The sequence below is a fragment of the Oncorhynchus tshawytscha genome, linkage group LG02 (genome assembly GCF_018296145.1).
Source record: "Oncorhynchus tshawytscha isolate Ot180627B linkage group LG02, Otsh_v2.0, whole genome shotgun sequence".
Classification (NCBI taxonomy): Eukaryota; Metazoa; Chordata; class Actinopteri; order Salmoniformes; family Salmonidae; genus Oncorhynchus; species Oncorhynchus tshawytscha.
In genome coordinates, this window is record NC_056430.1 from 13,991,598 (window position 1) to 14,012,708 (window position 21,111).

Below are 21,111 nucleotides of genomic sequence, written 5' to 3' on the forward strand. Positions count from 1 at the left end.
GTGTTGCAGCCTGAATTTAAAATGGATTAAATTTAGATTTTGTGTCACTGGCATACACACAATATCCCACAATGGTCAAAATAAATAGCTTAATAAGTCACATAATAAGTTGTATGGACTCACTCTGTGTGCAATTATAATTTACCATGATTTTTTGAATGACTACCTCATCTCTGTACCCCTCACATATTTAAGGTCCCTCAGTTAAGCATTGAATTTCAAACACAGATTCAACCACAAAGACTAGATAGGTTTTCCAAGAAGGGCAGCTATTGGCAGATGTATAAAGTCAAATAGACATTGAATATCCCTTTGAGCACAGTGAAGTTATTAATTACACTTCAAACATCCAGTCCCTACAAAGATCCAGGAGTCCTTCCTAACTCAGTTGCCGGAGAGGAAGGAAACCGCTCAGGGATTTTACCATGAGGCCAATGGTGACTTGTTTAATGGCTGTGATAGGAGAAAACTAAGGATGGATCAACAACATTGTAATTATGCCACAATGCTAACCTAAATGACAAACTGAAAAGAAGTTAGCCTGTACAGAACATGCATCCTGTTTATAACAAGGCACTAAAGTAAAACTGCTAAAAATGTGGCAAAGAAATTAACTTTATGTCCTAAATACAAAGTGTTGTGTTTGGGGAAATACAACACATCACTGAGTACCACTCTTCATATTTTCAAGCATTGTGGTGGCTGCATCATGTTATGGGTATGCTTGTTATCGGCAAGGACTATGGAGGTTTTTTTAGGATAAAAAGAAATGGAATAGAGCTAAGCACAGGCAAAATCCTAGAGGAAAACTTGGTTCAGTCTTCTTTCCAACAGACACTGGGAGACAAGTTCACCTTTCAGCAGGACAACAACCTAAAACATAAGGCCAAATATACACTGGAGTTACTTACCAAGATGACATTGAATGTTCCTGAGTGGCCTAGATATAGTTTTGACTTAGATCGGTTTGAAAATCTATGGCAAGACTTACTTAAAAATGGCTATCTGGCAATGATCAACAACCAACTTGAAAGAGCTGAACAATTTAAAAATGACAATGTGCAAATATTGTACAATCCAGGTGTGCAAAGCTCTTAGAGACTTACCCAGAAATATTCAAAGCTGTATTTGGTGCCAAAGTTGATTCTAACATGTATTGACTCAGGGGTGTATATTATATATTTCTGTATTATATTTTCAATAAATGTGCACAATTTCTAAAAACCTCTTTTCACTTTGTCATTATGGGGTATTATGTGTAGATGAGGGATGAAATGCATATATTTTTTTGTACATTTACAATTAAGGCTGTAAAACAACACAATGTGGAATAAGTCAGGGGGTATGATTACTTTCTGAATGCACTGTATCTAATTTACCACCATGTATGGATAAGGGGAAAAAGGCCTTTCACACAGTAAAAACACACAAAACACAGTTTGGTTTAATTATTATTTTCTTCGTTATTTATATGACTTTGTTATCATGGTTATGGTCATTTTGAAGGATTATATGCATTTTAGTTTGACATGTTTTCTTGTCCACAGATTGTCTTTTTGCTCCTGTAGTGTGCAGATCACACTCATTTAAATCCAGACCTCACTTAGCATTATAGTACATTGTCCATTTTTTGGGGGCTCCATAATCCATTGTTGTTATGTACAGTATTTTCCTCACATTTCTTTTCATAGAAAAAAAATCTGGTCCATTGTACCAAAGTTGATAGTTGCAGTCGGGGTAGGCCAGTGTTGAAGGTGAAGGCGCTATACTGTACCAGACATACTGTAGCTGTGTTTCTACGGTGTCATTCACTTTCAGACCACAGAAACACACTCTCTTGTTCTGACATACACATGCATAAACAGTCGATTGAATAGCTACTACTCGTATAGCTACTTGAACTTTTACTTTGTTGGTGATGTAAACCATACAGTGCAGTACAAAGCTTTCACTGTGCCCCAAATTAAATCAATTACAGATAAAAAGGAAAATCAAACTGATTTTTCACTCAGAGTGTTTATGCTGTATTTTCAGGACAGGTCAGGTGTGGTTTTACACTCACATTCAATGACAATGTTGGCGAGACGAACAGCTTGCGGGATGGATTCACTTTCAGCCCAGTTACTTATGACCTCCAATTCAGCATTTTTTTATAACACACAGTGCAGTTTTCCTTTATTTTTATTGATTGAATTAATTGGGGCCTGTGCTTCGCTGTAAAAGTGGAGGGGCACTCATCATCGCTTACAATACTCAAATTCAAACCAACCCAGAATCTGCAGAGAAACAAAAACACAATTCTGAAACTGCTCTACTTCTCTGTATTTCTGTGTTTTCCCATATTCATGGTTTGTTTGAACCTTGTGTTTATATTTCCAATCAACAGTTCATCTCTGCATAGACTTTTGAGAGCATTTTCTGTTGGGAATCCTTCTGACTGTGCTTTAGCTGGTGAAACCCTCTGTACACTTTGAGTTGTAACGGTCTCCTAATGATTACTATAAAGCAAAAGATACATTTTCGATTTTCACATAGTAATTCTGCACATTGATAAAAATGGGTATACTCCATATATGGTTGTGCTCAGAGCATCTAGTAAACAAACTGTTGATACTCAACTACAATGTTTCTATTTTGATATGTTGCTAAATGTGAGTGTGTGTTGAATCAGAGTGTGCCCAATTCAAACAAAATAGGTGAGCATGCTATCTCATGATGTGTTTTGGGAAGATCTGTCCATTGAAAAAAGCAAATAGAAAAATTATTTAAAAAAATACAAACCATTTGCATGCATAGACTATGACTTGTTTTGGTCATACTGTGAGCAGTTTTGTCTTACTATGCACACATGCATGAATGGCTGTCACTTTAATGCAGCTGTACAACCAAGCTAAGATTCTGACATTCAGAGGTGGGCTCTACATGCACACACTTACACACACACAGACGCACGCACGCACGTATACACACACACACACACACACACACACACACACACACACACACACACACACACACACACACACACACACACACACACACACACACACACACACACACACACACACCACATAATGGTGTACCTATCCACATCATGCACTGTTGATGTATATGATGTGTGTTTTGGACAGCGTGGTGCATTGGTATTAGATGAGAAGTGTTACTGCTAGAATAAGAGTGAACATAATAACATCATGTTAGAGTAATGGAAGCATCAATAAGCAGGGTTCCAGACCCAGATTATTTTTCAATTCAAGTTCCTTTCCAAAACATTTCATCTCTCCAAAATAAGTAGCGATTGCAGTTGCACAAGGTACTGCCAATTGAAGACACAAGAAAGGAAAGGAACATGGTGAGGACAGAGGGAGGGACCGGGAGCTAAGAACCTCACCTCTGTCCATCTAGCGTGAATAAACATTGCGGCAATGGTGGCAGACATTTAGGCCTAAAACGTAAATGAGAAGACAGACCAGACACATTAGAGTCAAAGCTAACATCCTTGTGGCTATGCTAACCAATATTGACCAAAAGGTAAATTAGACGTAATCCATTTCACCATTTTGTTAGCGCTGGCTAATCATCCTCAGCTTTGTTAGTACTCTCCTGTGTCCTGAAGTTCACTATGAAAAGATGTAGAAAGACAGGAAACTCAGCAATGTCGTGAGAGACCTAGAACTCTGTAGTTCAGAGTTGCTACACGGCTACATACTTCAGCCGTTGGCAATATAAACCATCTCTCCTTTGAGTATGATAATATTTAGATAATGCTCATATTTTCTTATTGAGGGATGCAACTACCATAGATATATTACTGTACCTCCACTTCTCCTGTGAACTCGCTAGTGTATTAGGCATGCATGTCTTTGGCACTCTGTCCAACAGACAGTCCCTGAAACGGGGCTACACCATCAGTGCTGAAAATAAACAAGTGTCATTGTTCATATCATAAAACAAACATAGCAACGATCTGCATATCATCAAGGATTATCGGATTAACGCTATCATCTCCATCATGGTCATCCTCATCTCTAAATCGTCAGCTGAATGTAAATTCCCCTTCTTATACGTCCCAGATTGCTTTGTTATCACAGATTAAAGTATGTAAGTAGATAATGAGATAAATATAGGTATCGTATTAAATAGTTTTCATAGGCATCTTTGATCTTCAATTCATGCTTCTAGGAATGTATTGAGGTCATGCAACACTAGGAAAGCAGCATTCAGTAAGCCTACTTGTTTTAAAGGCAGTTTAGGGAGGAAACATTGTTTTATACATGTCCCTTTAGTCGTCCCAATGGTTCATCATGAAGACACAATGGACCCAGTTGAACAAGGCAGCCGTGAGTCGAGTCTGTCTGTAACTGAGATTAATGCTGCAACTACACTGTATGGGTGCTGTAATTAATTAACTAATGCATTTTACCTCAAATTACAGCACAGCTGCAATGTCGGTGGTATGTAAACACCTCTCTATGTTTTCAGCTCAGCGGTGTGGCAACAAGACTATGACAATGAACTCTACATGGAATGTTACATTTAGGTCAAATGTCAGGAATACAATATCCTCCAAGCTATAGGGCTGGTTTGGGGCATGGTATCCTTTCAGACACCATTGTAACCTACGTATGTTAGATAATAACCTCTCGACATCCCTTCATATGTATGATAGAAGGTTATAGAGGGCAAGACAATAAACAGTGTCTTTGGAGCAATGCTAGTTGTGTGAGTGAGAATACTCATTCAGATAAGAACTCCATGCAACAATCAACTGGCTACAGTTACTACCTACAGTACCTATCTAGCTACAGTAACAGGTTACAGTCACAACTATTTACCTATCTATATGAGTTAAGTGGTAAATAAGTAGAAATGAAAGAGGAAGAGACATTCACTTTGTCCTCAGAGCTGCAGTAAGACAGGTTCAGGTGAGTGGAGGAGGGGGGCTTGCGTTGTCATGTACAGTAAACACATAAACGATGTAAGACTAGAGCAGTGAAAAGTCAAGGCCTTTTGTCATTCATCAGATACTGATGTTCCTGAAGAAAAGATGTGAAACCATTATAAAGCTTATGGAGCTGATGGATGTCCTACATCCCGTATATATTGTGAATGATTACTACAGTACCACACTCCTCGTGTGTCTCAGGCTCAGGCCATGACAGGCCTCAGCCACCAGGCAAAAACGGGTTGAATCAACGTTGTTTCCACATCACTTCAACCCAAATATTCAATGTAATGACGTCTTCAATGTAATGGAATTTCGTATTTTTTTCACCCAAATTTGAACCTAAATCCAATGACATGGTGACATGTTTTGTTGATTTCACATTGAATTCACGTTAGCTGACAACCAAATGTAAATCAAAAATAGACTTTGAACTGATGTCTGTGCCCAGTGGGCAGCAACGGAGCATGTCTGCCTTATGTTCACACGTTCTGTAATCTCCAAGTAGTTCACCACAGGACGGGTTTGTTTAGTTTGCTCCAGGAAGCAGCATTTTGTAGCACGCAAACAGGAAGCAAAGTGTACCTTTGACGATGGAGGGAGACCAGGGTAGCGGCAGGTGCAGGGGGGCTGAAGCAGGATTGGTGGTGGGGTTATTCTGGAAGCGATAAATCACCTTTTTTAGCTACATTTCTCCTCTTTTTTGTACTACCGTTGTGAGCAGGTCATTTTACTATTGGAATAGTCACACTGACAAAGCCAACTCCATGCAGACATCAACACGCAGAATTGTGATTATAAGATTTAAAGTCTGACAGAAGGTCAGTATGAGGGCAAGGTGTGAGGCGCTAACAGTGGGAGTTAGGGGAGGAGTGAGCACATAGTTTATGGTGTTTTTCATCATAAAGAAATGATGAGTACAGTTATACGTCCTGAATCTATTGCCTTGAGATTCCAGCAGCACATGTGAAATGGGAGGCTACACACCTGCCCCATCCTTTGACCTCTCAACCTCACTGAGAGGACAATGCCAGCTGGCTACACATCTGTGAGCATTTTGGTGATGTTGACATAGTTTGTGTTGGCCAGCGTAGTGCAGTTGGCCTGAGTCTTGAGGTTCTCTTCTGGGAGGTCCTCAATACTGTTGTTCACCCCTTCCTGGATCTCCATGTAGTCTGATTTACTGATGGTGGAGCCGCTCCGGCTCTTCTTCAGCTCTTCGTTTGAGTCCTCTTTGGCGACTGGGCCTAGGCACTGAGCCTGCTCCTCGCCCTCCGTCTCACGGTGGTAGAAGTAGTTGAAGTTGGAAACGATGACAGGCACGGGCAAGGCAATTGTCAGCACACCTGCAATGGCGCAGAGGGAGCCCACAATCTTGCCACCAATAGTGGTCGGGACCATGTCGCCATAACCTACTGTCGTCATGGAGACAACAGCCCACCAGAAGGCGTCAGGGATGCTTTCAAACTGTGACTCGGGCTCATCAGCTTCTGCAAAGTAGACAGCACTGGAGAACAGTATGACTCCAATAAAGAGGAAGAAGATCAGCAGACCCAGCTCCCTCATACTAGCCTTCAGGGTCTGGCCCAGGATCTGAAGTCCCTTGGAGTGTCGTGACAGCTTGAAGATTCGGAAGACTCGCACTAGACGGATGACCCTGAGAATAGCCAGGGACATGGCTTGCTGACCGGCCTGGCCATCCTCTGGTTTCTCAGCCAGCTCTGTGGCCAGTGTGATGAAGTAGGGGATAATGGCAACAACGTCAATGATGTTCATGACGTTACCAAAGAAGCCTGATTTGCTGGGGCAGGCAAAGAGGCGCACCAGGAACTCAAAGGAGAACCAGATGATGCAGAGCGTCTCCAGGATGAAGAATGGGTCGGTGAAGTAGGTGGACGTGAAGTAGATTGTGGTGTTGGTGTTGGTGTCAAAGACACTGTGCGGTTCGTCGTCGTCGTTGCGGAAGATGGGCAGGGTTTCCAGACAGAAGCTTACGATAGAGATGAGGATGACCATGACGGAGATGATAGCGATAATCCTAGCGGGTCCTGAGCTCTCTGGGTACTCAAACAGCAGCCACACTTGTCTCTGAAACTCATTGTCAGGAAGGGGCCTCTCTTCCTCCTTGACGAAACCCTCATCCTCTCTGAACAGCTCAATGGCTTCATCCCCCAATTCATAGAAACGTATCTCCTCTGAGAAAATATCAAGGGTCACATTGGCCGGCCGCCGTAGCCTCCCTCCTGACTGGTAAAAATAGAGAATGGCATCAAAGCTGGTTCGGCTGCGGTCGAAGAAGTACTCGTTTCTCAGTGGGTCGAAGTAGCGCATCCTCTTTTTGGGGTCCCCCAGCAGAGTATCGGGGAACTGGGAGAGGGTTTTAAGCTGTGTCTCAAAACGCAGCCCAGAGATGTTGATGACCACTCTCTCGCAGCACTCATGGTCAGCGTCAGGGTCATACTCAGCCGGGTTCCCCGGGTGTGCTGCCGCCTCATCAGAGGGGTCACCAGTGGCTACAGTCATATTGCGGGGGGAGCAGGCGCCTGCACTTTTCAGTGGGGCTGGGCCCTGCAGCCTGGAAACTGTAGGGAGGGGGGTGGAGGAGAGGGAGGGGGTTCAATGCCGTAAAGACCGGTTGGCTCACCTCATGGATGGATCTGTCTGGAAGGGACAGAGACCAGAGATAATTTAAATAATATAACATAAGCAATTCATTTGATAGCATTTGTGTTATTCTGTCTGTCTGTCCTCTCAAGCCATATATTATACTGTAATGGAACAATGGCATAAAAGTTACAAAAATGTACTTCTGTAGGCTACAACCAAAGTATTCAGCTTTCTAAAACATACATAAACTACTGTAAATGTGGAGAAACGTAGTGTATGCCCAGAGCTCAATGATCCAACTCGTTTCCAACTAGTATAGATATATATAGTTTATGAATCGGGGCATGAGCTCCTTATAATCTGCTGCAATGGATAATATCCATTCACCTGCAGTGAAATCATGCATGAACGTACCTTTGCAATATAGGAACCAAATCTATACAGATTGCCCCTTAGTTTATAATATAAAACCAATAACTGAATAGTGAAAAAAGTATGCACTCCTTTTTTCTGTTCCAAGAAGCCCTCGATGTTACTTTTTCATCATTCACTTTAAGGTAGTTTTGTTGGAGCATTTTAGACTGGTCTCAAATGGTGACTGTCTCTGAAATATTCAAAAACATCCATAAATTATTAACCGGCAGTAGGAAGAACGTTTCAAGAGAAAAAATATTCTGTCTCTGCCCTCTACACCATCTCTTGCATCTTCCATAAAAGAGGCATATTTTTGTTAAGCGCTATTCAGTTGATAAATACTCAGAAGCTAATAATAATACGGGCTATTTTGTTCAATGGTCATCTACTGTCTCCCCTTCACTGCAGAGGTCGAGTAGACTTTTCTGAATGAAAGTCGTGTAGGTTATAGCAGACGTTTTCAACACCATAGGCTACATACCAGCATTCACCTTGTTGAAAACGGGGTGTTAGTTGCTGTTCCCATTGGTCACTTGGTATTAGGGAGTAAATAGCCAGTGGCCAACAATCCCTCCGGTGCTAATCCCTCCGGTGATTTAGATCCTGAGAAGAAGAAACGAATCTATTTCCTATTCGGGACCGTTAATAATACGATCATCATGTTGTCTGCAGCATCACCACTCACGCGCACCGGCGTTGGAGAGGTACAGAATGCGGGTGTGTCCTCGCCTCCCCCTCCCCGTCTTCGTTCCTCGCTCAGGTTGTCGTAGGATGGCGATTGACACAAAAAAAGGAGGGGATAGGGTTCCGACCTGGAGGAATGGTACTTCTGGTAAAAGCCAAAGGTGCTAAGATCGGCAGAATTCTATGCATCCAGTGTCCTTAGCCGCTATGACGTTGCCCGCATCAGACAGCCGCAAAGGTAACTGTCCTCATATGGTGCTCAGTGGCAACATCTGCAAAAATAAAAGCAAGCAGGGGAGGTGGCGGGGAGGCGTATTACAACGTGTGATATTACCAAAAAAAAGTAAATTAGTAGGCCCACAAGATGCAGACGAACACAGAGATGGGTAGTGGGTTAGACTAACGGGTTAACATTGTGCTGATGGATAACGTTTAAGTTACCAGGCAGGAACAAAATAATATGCTGCAATCATGATTCGTCACAATAACCCTAGTCAACTACATGTGTCGTATTAAAAGGTAATCCTGACAAATAAATTGAAAGTCATGCGTGGGCTAATTGACAAATGCTCAATAAAAAAATCACATTATTTTCTCCATCATTTATTACAGTATATAGAATACAACAGTTTGTAAAACGCAGAATGCTGACAGAAATGCTCATGCAAGGGGATATGTCTGTGGTTGTCTGCAGTTTAATGAATAGAGAGGATTCAAGCCATGCAGCCTCCTTATACATTGTAAAGAGAACAGAATCTTCCGACATTGACTTGAAATGACATGCATGAAGAATCACCCTGGACTGAGAGACAGATTATGCAATTCCTCAGTGTCAGATCCCGAATCATTGGCATCTGCATCACTTTCTCTGTTCTCTGCTTTGTTGGGGGTAAGGCATGCTTTAATTACCCTAGGTCTCAGTCCTTCTAATGATCAGTACAGCCATTAGCCTGGTGTAGCCGTATCTACAAAGCTTAGTCAAACCTGCAGTCGGGCACTGCTATGCATACAAAGAGACAGGGGATGGAGAATGGGCGAGAAAACGCGCTCTCTCCACCCGCGCTGTGTAGCCTACCACTACTCACCTTATTTGCAGCGAAGGATATTTAAAGGGAACGCATCTTTTTTATTTAACTAGGCAAGTCAGTTAAGAACAAATTCTTATTTACAATGATGGCCTACCGGGGAACAGTGGGTTAACTGACTTGTTTAAGGGCAGGGTGACAGATTTTACCTTATCAGCTCGGGGATTTGATCCAGCAACCTAACCTTTCAGTTACTGGCGCAACGCTCTAACCACTAGGCTACCTGCCGCCCAGTCTAGGCCTTTATTAATAGCTAATAATTGTATATTCATGTGAAATGTAAGCTATCATTCACTATGAACGACCCAGTTAACAGTGTTAACTATGTAACTGTGTAACTTCCAACTTTAATTATGCAGTAACACTGTAGGCTGCTATTTTGTTGTCTGACATAGGCCTAATGTCATAATGTCATGCATAACTTCAAATTGCTTCGGTTATTAAAGTGATCCCCCGAAATTATTATGTCAAATCAAATCAAATGTATTTATATAGCCCTTCTTACATCAGCTGATAACTCAAAGTGTTGTACAGAAACCCAGCCTAAAACCCCAAACAGCAAGCAATGCAGGTGTTGAAGCACGTTGGCTAGGAAAAACTCCCTAGAAAGGCCAAAACCTAGGAAGAAACCTAGAGAGGAACCAGGCTATGAGGGGTGGCCAGTCCTCTTCTGGCTGTGCCGGGTGGAGATTATAATAGAACATGGCCAAGATGTTCAAATGTTCATAAATGACCAGCATGGTCAAATAATAGGTCTGGGACAGGTAGCACGTCCGGTGAGCAGGTCAGGATTCCATGGCCGCAGGCAGAACAGTTGAAACTGGAGCAGCAGCACGGCCAGGTGGACTGGGGACAGCAAGGAGTCATCATGCCAGGTAGTCCTGAGGCATGGTCCTAGGGCTCAGGTCCTCCGAGAGAGAGAAAGAAAGAGAAAAAGAGAGAATTAGAGAGAGCATACTTAAATTCACACAGGACACCAGATAAGACAGGAGAAGTACTCTAGATATAACAAACTGACCCTAGCCCCCCAACACATAAACTGCTGCAGCATAAATACTGGAGGCTGAGATGATGATGATACCCCCAGACAGGGCCAAACAGGAAGGATATAACCCCACCCACTTTGCCAAAGCACAGCTCCCACACCACTAGAGGGATATCTTCAACCACCAACTTACCATCCTGAGACAAGGCCGAGTATAGCCCACAAAGATCTCCGCCACGGCACAACCCAAGAGGGGACGCCAACCCAATTATGTCATATGAAACTGTGACACTTTCCAAACATGAGGGAGATAACTAGGGGAGTGGTTTCATAATTGTTGAACAATTTCTAAATGTCAATGACACAGCAGCTTAGAGTTTTGTTCGGTTCTGCATCCTCATATTGTCATCAATAGGGGCATCCCAAAAATATTTCTTACATTATAAAAGACATACAGTTTTACTAAATTAAGGAGAGACTGCTACTGTATATGTAATATGAGCTACGATTCAGTTAAATAATAAAAAATAAAAAAAGATTCTCATCTGGGGTGATTCTCCAGTCATCAGAAGGCAGTTAACATGTATGGCCACAGCTTAAACAGGCAGAAAACAACACAGACACCCTTCCTCTCACCAGTCACAACATTGCATCACTCACAGACCCAGTCACTGTGAAGGACTCCCACTAACAGGACACTATACTTTAACTCACTGTGCAAGGATTTAATCAGGGACTTGTAGATACCTTTAATAGGATTTCTTATGAAATGATGAGTTACATGGCAGATGTTTGGAAATGGTTTTGTCACTCTAGTGACACTGGTTTTGTCACTCTAGTTTCCCTTCAGAGAGAGTGCAGAAAGTTTGTCTTTAGTTTCCCTTTAGAGAGAGTGCAGAGAGTTTGTCTTTAGTTTTCCTTTAGAGAGAGTGCAGAGAGTTTGTCTTTAGTTTCCCTTTAGAGAGAGTGCAGAGAGTTTGTCTTTAGTTTCCCTTTAGAGAGAGTGCAGGGAGTTTGTCTTTAGTTTTCCTTTAGAGAGAGTGCAGAGAGTTTGTCTTTAGTTTTCCTTTAGAGAGAGTGCAGGGAGTTTGTCTTTAGTTTTCCTTTAGAGAGAGTGCAGAGAGTTTGTCTTTAGTTTTCCTTTAGAGAGAGTGCAGAGAGTTTGTCTTTAGTTTTCCTTTAGAGAGTGCAGGGAGTTTGTCTTTAGTTTTCCTTTAGAGAGTGCAGGGAGTTTGTCTTTAGTTTTCCTTTAGAGAGAGTGCAGAGAGTTTGTCTTTAGTTTTCCTTTAGAGAGAGTGCAGAGAGTTTGTCTTTAGTTTTCCTTTAGAGAGAGTGCAGAGAGTTTGTCTTTAGTTTTCCTTTAGAGAGAGTGCAGGGAGTTTGTCTTTAGTTTCCCTTTAGAGAGAGTGCAGAGAGTTTGTCTTTAGTTTTCCTTTAGAGAGTGCAGGGAGTTTGTCTTTAGTTTCCCTTTAGAGAGAGTGCAGGGAGTTTGTCTTTAGTTTTCCTTTAGAGAGAGTGCAGAGAGTTTGTCTTTAGTTTTCCTTTAGAGAGAGTGCAGAGAGTTTGTCTTTAGTTTTCCTTTAGAGAGTGCAGGGAGTTTGTCTTTAGTTTTCCTTTAGAGAGAGTGCAGGGAGTTTGTCTTTAGTTTTCCTTTAGAGAGAGTGCAGGGAGTTTGTCTTTAGTTTTCCTTTAGAGAGAGTGCAGGGAGTTTGTCTTTAGTTTTCCTTTAGAGAGAGTGCAGGGAGTTTGTCTTTAGTTTTTATTTAGAGAGAGTGCAGAGAGTGTGTCTTTAGTTTTCCTTTAGAGAGAGTGCAGAGAGTTTGTCTTTAGTTTTCCTTTAGAGAGAGTGCAGAGAGTTTGTCTTTAGTTTTCCTTTAGAGAGAGTGCAGAGAGTGTGTCTTTAGTTTTCCTTTAGAGAGAGTGCAGAGAGTTTGTCTTTAGTTTTCCTTTAGAGAGAGTGCAGAGAGTTTGTCTTTAGTTTTCCTTTAGAGAGAGTGCAGAGAGTTTGTCTTTAGTTTTCCTTTAGAGAGAGTGCAGGGAGTTTCACAGCCTGGTAAGCTCTCTGACTCTGGTACTGCCCCATTTGGATGATGACTCATAGAAAGTTATAGTCTGCTTTCTTACACCATTCACAGCTCACAAATACACTTTACATGATGTCAAGTGAAAAGTGAATGAAAGCTGCCTACATGACTTGAAACATTATGAACTTTTGTAGGTGGTATAAGTCGTTTGTAGGTGGCATTGAGCATTATTATTGTGTGACTTTGAGAGTTAATAAACGTCAAGAGTGATACCAAAATATAATTGAATTATGTTTGTTCATATTTTACAAAACAATTCATGATGCAGACAGGGGGAGGGGTATCAATAGTGAATGCCATTCTGGCCAAAAGGAGCAATGAGAGAAAGTGCTAGGAGAGCAGCAATGACCTGAATGACCTGCTGTGTCAAAGGTTGGGAATCCCCTGCAAGAGGAGGAGGAGGTGGAGGGATAGGGAAAGGAGCAAGCTGTTTGTGTGAGACTTGGCTTCATCAAGGTTACTACTGGCAGCAGCCCCTATAGTAGGAGAGGGACTGTCAAGGCTGCCCCTGCAGCCCTGTACTGTCTGCCACACATGCGTACACCTTTTCCACTGTCCCTTAATGGATTTCCCAGGTTCCCCCTGACAGCACAGACATTATTTATGAGATAGGGGCCCGTTACAAAGCCTGTTAATGCAGTCTCATGAAGCTCAGTTCACGTTGCATTAGCTGTCTACCCACCAGGCACACACTGGTTGAATCAACATTGTTTCCACATCATTTCAACCAACAAGGACTAGACGTTGAATTGACTTCTGTGCCCAGTGGGTACTTAAATTAAACGTGAAGGCCCTAGTGCTCTAAGTCAGGGGTGTCAAACATATGGGCCGAGGGGGTCCAATTTGGCCCGGGGTGGTTTGAGTAAAAAAGAAAACAATAATAATAATAATGCATTTTTTATTTTTATTTTTTACAATTTTTTGTTTTGGGGTGGGGACGATCTCAATATACTTTAAAATGACAAAAACTAAATTGACACAGTGTAGAAATAGTAATGCACCTACATTCATATCGTTTCTATCAGGAATCAAGGTAAGACCCAGATGCAGACTGTCTAAGTAACAATGTTTATTGTAGAGACAGGGGCAGGCAAAGACTGGTCAAGGCGGGCAGGGGTCGAATATCCAGGGTAGGGCAAAGGTACAGGACAGACGGCGGACTCAGGGTCAGGGACAGGCAGGGTTCAATAATCCAGAGGTGGAGCAAAGGTACAGGACGGCAGGCAGGCTCAGGGTCATGCAGAGAGGTCAGGCGGGTGGACAGGTACAGGGTCAGGACAGGAAAAGGTCAAAACCCGGGAGGACTAGCAAAGAGAGGCTGGGAAACGATAGGAGCTGACAGGAAAAACGCTGGTCAGTTTGAATGAACAAGACAAACTGGCAACAAACATACAGAGAACACAGGTATAAATACACAGGAGAATAATTGGGAAGATGAACAGCACCTGGAGGGGGGTGGAGACAAGCACAAGGACAGGTGCAACAGATCAGGGCGTGACAGTTTCTTGTTAAGTTTAGGCATTAACTCAGCATTTTTAAGGCTAGGTTTAAGTTTAGGCATTAACACCAAATTCTTAAGGTTAGCCATTAACTCCGAATGGTTAAGATAAGGGTAAAAGTTTGGGATAGGCTTAAAACAAAAATATAAAAACAACTTTCTGTCACTGGAATTGAACATACAAGCTTTTGAACCAGATGCAGATGCTCACTCCCATCTGACAACTCCATCCACAATGCCCTAGCAAAACTGAAACCTACTTGAAGGTAACAGTGCTCACGCCCTCAACCATGGATGGACATCGAACACTGAATTGTATCATGGGTGACCTGCCTGGTTTCTTGACTGTGTCCAACTCGCAGGGAGCATAATGGGTAGGGGACAATTTTTGCTAATTTTTGACAACAAGGAAATATAACACCTTTTCAGTGCGGCCCTCCAGGCCACGTTGAAAACCTAATGCAACCCCTGGGCAAAATGAGTTTGGTGTGCGTTTCAATCAGGTGGTGGTGGGGGAGAAGGCTAAGGGGTGACGACAATGAATGGCATCTGAGGGGTATGGATTCTGTGTCACTCCACACCCGTCCACTTCTCCTGATCAGTCAATACCACCAGGCCATATGAAGGAGAGCTGAGAAAAGCACCTTGATGAGTGGTGAAACTAAGGCTTTGTATCTTATGGGCTCCTTTTCTTAGATAATGTCTGGTAGCTCAACCCATTTTTCAGACCTTTGTTCCATTGACATATAGTGCTGTGGTACGGCAGTACAGTATACGGTGCAGTTAGTGGCTTTGGTTCAGTATCAACTCATTTGTTCTTGATGCATCTGTTCCCTGACATACAGCTTGTGTTAGCATAGTTAGACTTATTGAATATGCAGTACAAGTTTGTCTCTCTCACCCTGAGTAGCGTTGCAATTCTCTGGAGGGCAGTCTATTTGTGTGGAGGGTAGCAGAGAGCAGGGAGCTGTGTGTTCCAGGCAGAGGACTATTGACACTGCAATGCACCACCGCACGCTTGATAGCCTCTTGTTATAAGACGGCGCCTCATCACTGCCCACTCTGAGCAGCTTAACAGCACACACACACAATCTGTACACGCTATACATGCTTACACACACACACACACACACACACACACACACACACACACACACACACACACACACACACACACACACACACACACACACACACACACACACACACACACACACACACACACACACATCTATACACACAATACATGCTTACACACACACACACACACACACACACACACACACACACACACACACACACACACACACACACGTCAGATCACCATTTTGGCCTGTATAAGTAATCAATGAACATTACTGTCCATAATTCAAAGTGAGAATCACAGTAACTGGTTAATGAAGTACTAAATACATACTTTAAAATGCTTACATTTACAATGACACAAGGACAATGGTGATTCAAACAGGGATTCAAGGACACCTTCATTCAAAGAAATACCAACTTCTTTGACATAAATAGCTTTTCAGGTAGAGCATTCATTAAGGACCCAGTTGTCAAAAGGTGAGTGTAGCTGGTGCATGAAGTCAGGCACAGGAGAGCAAAATGAGTGAGCAACGTACTTTACTCAAAATAAAGGCACAAGGTAAACAAATACACTTGACCAATAACCAACAGTAAATATTACGCACGGGTGAACACAACACCCTTCGAAAAACCAGCCATCATAACCGAACTGAACATAGAAATAATCACGCACAACAAACATGGGGGAAACAGAGGGTTACATACATGAACATGTAATTGGATAATGAAAACCAGGTGTGTAGAAAATAAAGACAAAACCAATGGAAAATGAAAGATGGATCAGTGATGGCTAGAAGACCGGTGACGTCGACCTCCGACCGAACAAGGGGTGGGGACCGACCTTGGCGGAAGTCGTGACACCAGTGGAGAGTGGAGAGGGGCAGATTATATCTATTATATATTATGCATTTCCCTGCATTTGTTAAATGTTGCATGAAAATGCATTTTCTTGCTGCTGGATAAGATGATGTAATTTCCTCCTGTGAACGATAACTACATTAGAGTTACAATACCCTCATTAGTGTTACAATACCCTCATTAGTGTTACAATACTCTCATTAGTGTTACAATACTCTCATTAGTGTTAAAATACATTCATTAGTGTTACAATACCCTCATTAGTGTTACAATACCCTCATTAGTGTTACAATACTCTCATTAGTGTTAAAATACATTCATTAGTGTTACAATACCCTCATTAGTGTTACAATACCCTCATTAGTGTTACAATACCCTCATTAGTGTTACAATACTCTCATTAGTGTTACAATACCCTCATTAGTGTTACAATACCCTCATTAGTGTTACAATACTCTCATTAGTGTTACAATACCCTCATTAGTGTTACAATACCCTCATTAGTGTTACAATACCCTCATTAGTGTTACAATACTCTCATTAGTGTTAAAATACATTCATTAGTGTTACAATACCCTCATTAGTGTTACAATACTCTCATTAGTGTTAAAATACATTCATTAGTGTTACAATACCCTCATTAGTGTTACAATACCCTCATTAGTGTTAAAATAGATTCATTAGCGTCACAATACCCTCATTAGAGTTACAAGATGCTAATATTTTTTTTACAATACCCTCACTGGAGATACAATGTCCTCATTAGACGTACACTACCCTCATTAGTGTTACAATACCCTCATTAGTGTTACAATACCCTCATTAGTGTTACAATACCCTCATTAGTGTTACAATACTCTCATTAGTGTTACAATACCCTCATTAGTGTTACAATACCCTCATTACTGTTACAATAAACTCATTAGTGTTACAATACTCTCATTAGTGTTACAATACCCGCGTTAGAGTTACAATACCTTCATTAGAGTTAAAATACCCTCATTAGAGTTGCAATACCCTCATTAGTGTCTGTCCATCTTGTAAATCTTCATTCGTTCTAATGGACAGGGACTGAAATGACCTTCCGGTATACCCTCGACAGATAAGATCAACATCCTTTTCCTTAGGACAGCTGGCGATTGTGCACCCCAAAGCAGAACGTTTTTACAATACATTTTCAATGAGACTGAATTCAACTTCCTCCCCTTGGGATATCAGTCATTTCAACATCATTGTGTTGGACAGAGAGAGACTATTACTGGGCAGTATCTTGTGGTCCCATGAGGAGTATAGCTAGGGGACGTGCTTACATACCATACAGGATACTGAAGGAAAGCAAGGTAGCCTGAGCCTATGCATACTGTAGAGTGCTACTAGACATGCGGTGCTGGTAATGTAGACATCCTAGGTGAACTGACTCCTCAAAAAGACCCAAGGTTAAGTACTGTAATAGTCAGACATTTTAGAAATACCCTCTGGTCTGTCCTTCTCTGTGTCCCTGTGTGGTGTCCCTGTGTGGTATGTACCTCTTCTCTTCATAGACTGTCCATACTTTCTATACACACTAATATAGAAATATTTATATTCTGGACTCTGACATTACTCGTTTCTTTTTTTCTCTTTTTTTTTGGGGGGGGGGGTGCATTATGTGTGCATTGTTTTGTGTTGCTAGGTATTACTGCAATGTTGGAGCTAGAAACACAAGCACTCCGCTGTACCTGTGATAATATCTGCAAATATGTATACGTGACCAATAAACTTTGATTTGGTGTAGGGTGCGAGGACAGGAGGGTGAGATCCAGAGCGGGCCAGTCATACTGCAGCCTGGACCACGTACAACCACAGCAGTGAGAGCAGCATGAAGAGAGAGAGAGCACGGAGCAGACGCTGGAGCAGAGCCAGGACACCAGGAGAAAGAAGCACAAGGGCATTCATATCACTGCAGCAGCAGCCTCCGTCGCGGCCTGGCTAGTTCACCTCAGATAGACAGAGGGGCATACATACACCACTATAGACCAATATGCTCCCAGTACGGACAGGTTGTATTAAAAATTATGTATTTTATCCAGCAGAAGTTGGAAAGATCAAAGGTTACAGTCCATTCCAATGTGACATTTGACTGAAAGGCCAAATCCAAAACAGTAGCGTTTCTGACAACCACGCAAACAGTGAACAAATTATGACACCAACCAGTATCCTAACCTTTTGTTGCAGGGAACCATTTTCTATGAGCTCATGTGAGTTTATTTTGGCTCTGCTGCACTGCATGACTCAGGCCCTTCAGACTGTCTGCTTCCTCCAGTCAGTGAGAAGCAAGGTTGAGTCAGTGCTACTGATAAAATGTAGGATCTTAATTTGACCCGTATTGTCTCAGCAAAATAATCCTGGTTTTGAACATTTAGTCCAAACTGTTGCTTGATCGATGGTTAGGTCTATTAGCTGGTCGAAGTGAGGCTCCTTGAAAAGTGGAATACTGTTAATATATGGCAAGCCTGTGCGTTAGTGTGAGTTTTCAGTGAATTTATGTCAATCACGAAGCTCCTCTGCATTTCCTGCTGAGCAGAAAGAATTCTCAGCAACAAAAGAGTGATCAAATTAAGATCCTACATTTGTACAGGGGATTCCCTGTGTGCCATGAGGGAATTTAAATGTGTGTTGCTGGGGCCTGGGCCAGAAACAACTGGCTAACCCTTACCTCTTAGCCCCTAACCATTGACCCCTTGGGATTATTTGGATGTGAATAGTTATTCTCTGTGTGGTTGTTTCTGCAGTACTGCAGGTTTTTGTCCCAATTTAGTGCCATCACACCTGATTCACTAAATAACCAATTGATCTTTCACACCTTGAGTAACTGAAACAGGTGTTTCACACCAGATTAAATTATGACTGTTAAATTATAACGGTTTTAGTAACATGATTATATACTGTACAGCCAGTGTGTTTAATAACACTATTGTTGTTACATCCAAACCTGAAATGCCTCTGCCATTGGACAGTGTTGTGCTTAGTCTTATATTGTTGCTATGGTGACTGCCCCTAGGGTTTCATCAAGCAGAAGTAGGAGGCTCTGTGATCACTCCTGGAGAGTCTCTCCTCTGGGATGTTAGAGGTAAAGTCAAAGCACAGTGACACAGGACTTTGCATGTCCTTCAAGAGGTCGATGCATTCTACAGTGTCCTCTAAAGTACTAAAACATTCAGTTCAATGAAAAAGACCTGGTAATACCTTAAGGCTTTGCCAGACTTTATTGATAGGTAGAAATTACAACACATTCAGAAAGGTCAAGATGACAACACAGTTCTGCAACTGTGTAATTTATACTTGTTAATGAAAGCTATACAAGTATTTTTCCCCTCTAAATAATCAATTAATGTATTAATACATTTTCTGTGAATATCTCTGGTATCCTTGGTCTCATTCAAGCTTCTTAGACTGATCGGATAGCGGATCATCTTTACACATACGGCCAAAGAGCAGGACAGTAGAAATGAAACACTTTAGAGTAAAACCCTTTCTTTAATAACTGGCTTGGTATTTATATCCCTTGGGAGAAAAGGATATGTGTACAATACCATGATATGGTTTGTGGGCCTTCCTTAGTCTTGACTCAAAGTGTTGAACGAATGCAGAGTCATGATCCAGAAGAGTGAATTTGATAAATATCCCCCAGTCTGCCATTAGACGTCCTCTGAGGAGTAGATGGATGGTTTTCCATTTGTATCGAGTAATAATAGTAATATGTCTGAAGCATACTATATTTCTGTCCGCAGCCCTATAGCTTTTTATAAACGTTTTAGGGCTAAGACAGGAAGTGTTACAGATATACACAATCATCAGTACAGTTGGTGAAGTTAGTAGTACTATAAATGAACTCTCTCTCTCCCCAGAATGCATTGCATGTCAGCTCCATCCCCTGTATCATTATAGCTTGCTGCTACAGATTCACTCCTTTCATGTGGCGGATGTCTGCCTGAGAGTAGAGGGGGATGCCTGGGGTCTCCTTGCCTCCTCTGGATGAGCATCACACACACACACACACACACACACACACACACACACACACACACACACACACACACACACACACACACACACACACACACACACACACACACACACACACACACACACACACACACACACACACACATAATGGTGTACCTATCCACATCATGCACTGTTGATGTATATAATGTGTGTTTTGGACAGCGTGGTGCATTGGTACACACACACACACACGTCTGCTTACAACGAGAGCCCCTACCGAGCCACAGAGAAGACCAGCCCACTGTGAGAGGCTGACAACACAGAGGGACTTGGCTTCCTTAAGGGCAGCTAATCCATGATATATGTGTGTGTGTGTGTGTGCGTGTGTGCGTGTGTTCTTCCTCCAACACAGTGGAAACAGAGAGAGTGCCTCTCCTGAGAAGGGTCTCTCAGTACTCTGATGCCGAGGCTGATTCCGAGGGTTCCAGAGTGCAGTCAAGCCAGGCGTACTGTACCAGCTGAGACGATCTACATTTTACAGCTGGGCATCGCTCAAACGTACATATATACTGTCTGTACTAATGTTCACATTCAGACATACATACTATCACACACTTTTCCAGTCACACACACACGTAATGTACAGTATGTACAGTAATTATGTGCAGTTGACTAAATAGAAATGGAATTACATCACCTAATGTATTAAACATACCATAGAAAATAATGACATTTTTTTTCCTGGGGTGCACTGAACTGAAGCTTGAGGTGTTCCACATAAGCATTCAAATTGAGCTCCACTGACAAGTGATTTATAGCTCAGGGTAACTCACAGACATGTTTTTATTTTCCCAAACATAGAAATACTGAAGTGGGGA

General features: G+C 42.1%; 1 protein-coding gene across 2 annotated transcripts; it reads right to left on the reverse strand.

Annotated features, from left to right (window-relative positions):
• Positions 1–3,016: 3,016 nt before the first annotated feature.
• LOC112221265 (potassium voltage-gated channel subfamily A member 2-like) lies at positions 3,017–9,028 on the reverse strand. Of its 2 annotated transcripts, none has more exons than XM_024383444.2 (2): positions 8,458–9,028; positions 3,017–7,606 (listed from the first exon to the last, which is right to left on the reverse strand). In XM_024383444.2, exon 2 carries the CDS (start codon positions 7,466–7,468, stop codon positions 5,984–5,986), a length of 1,485 nt encoding a protein of 494 aa, XP_024239212.1. In that variant the 5' UTR covers positions 7,469–7,606; positions 8,458–9,028; the 3' UTR covers positions 3,017–5,983. The 2 variants fall into 2 exon arrangements, with proteins under 2 accessions (XP_024239212.1, XP_024239205.1); XM_024383437.2 differs by having other exon boundaries at positions 8,448–9,028.
• Between the last annotated feature and the right edge of the window lie 12,083 nt (positions 9,029–21,111).

What these genes read in the sequence shown, in the direction of transcription:
- LOC112221265 (XM_024383444.2), bottom strand. Translation starts at nt 7,468, where the DNA reads ATGACTGTAGCCACTGGTGACCCCTCTGATGAGGCGGCAGCACACCCG.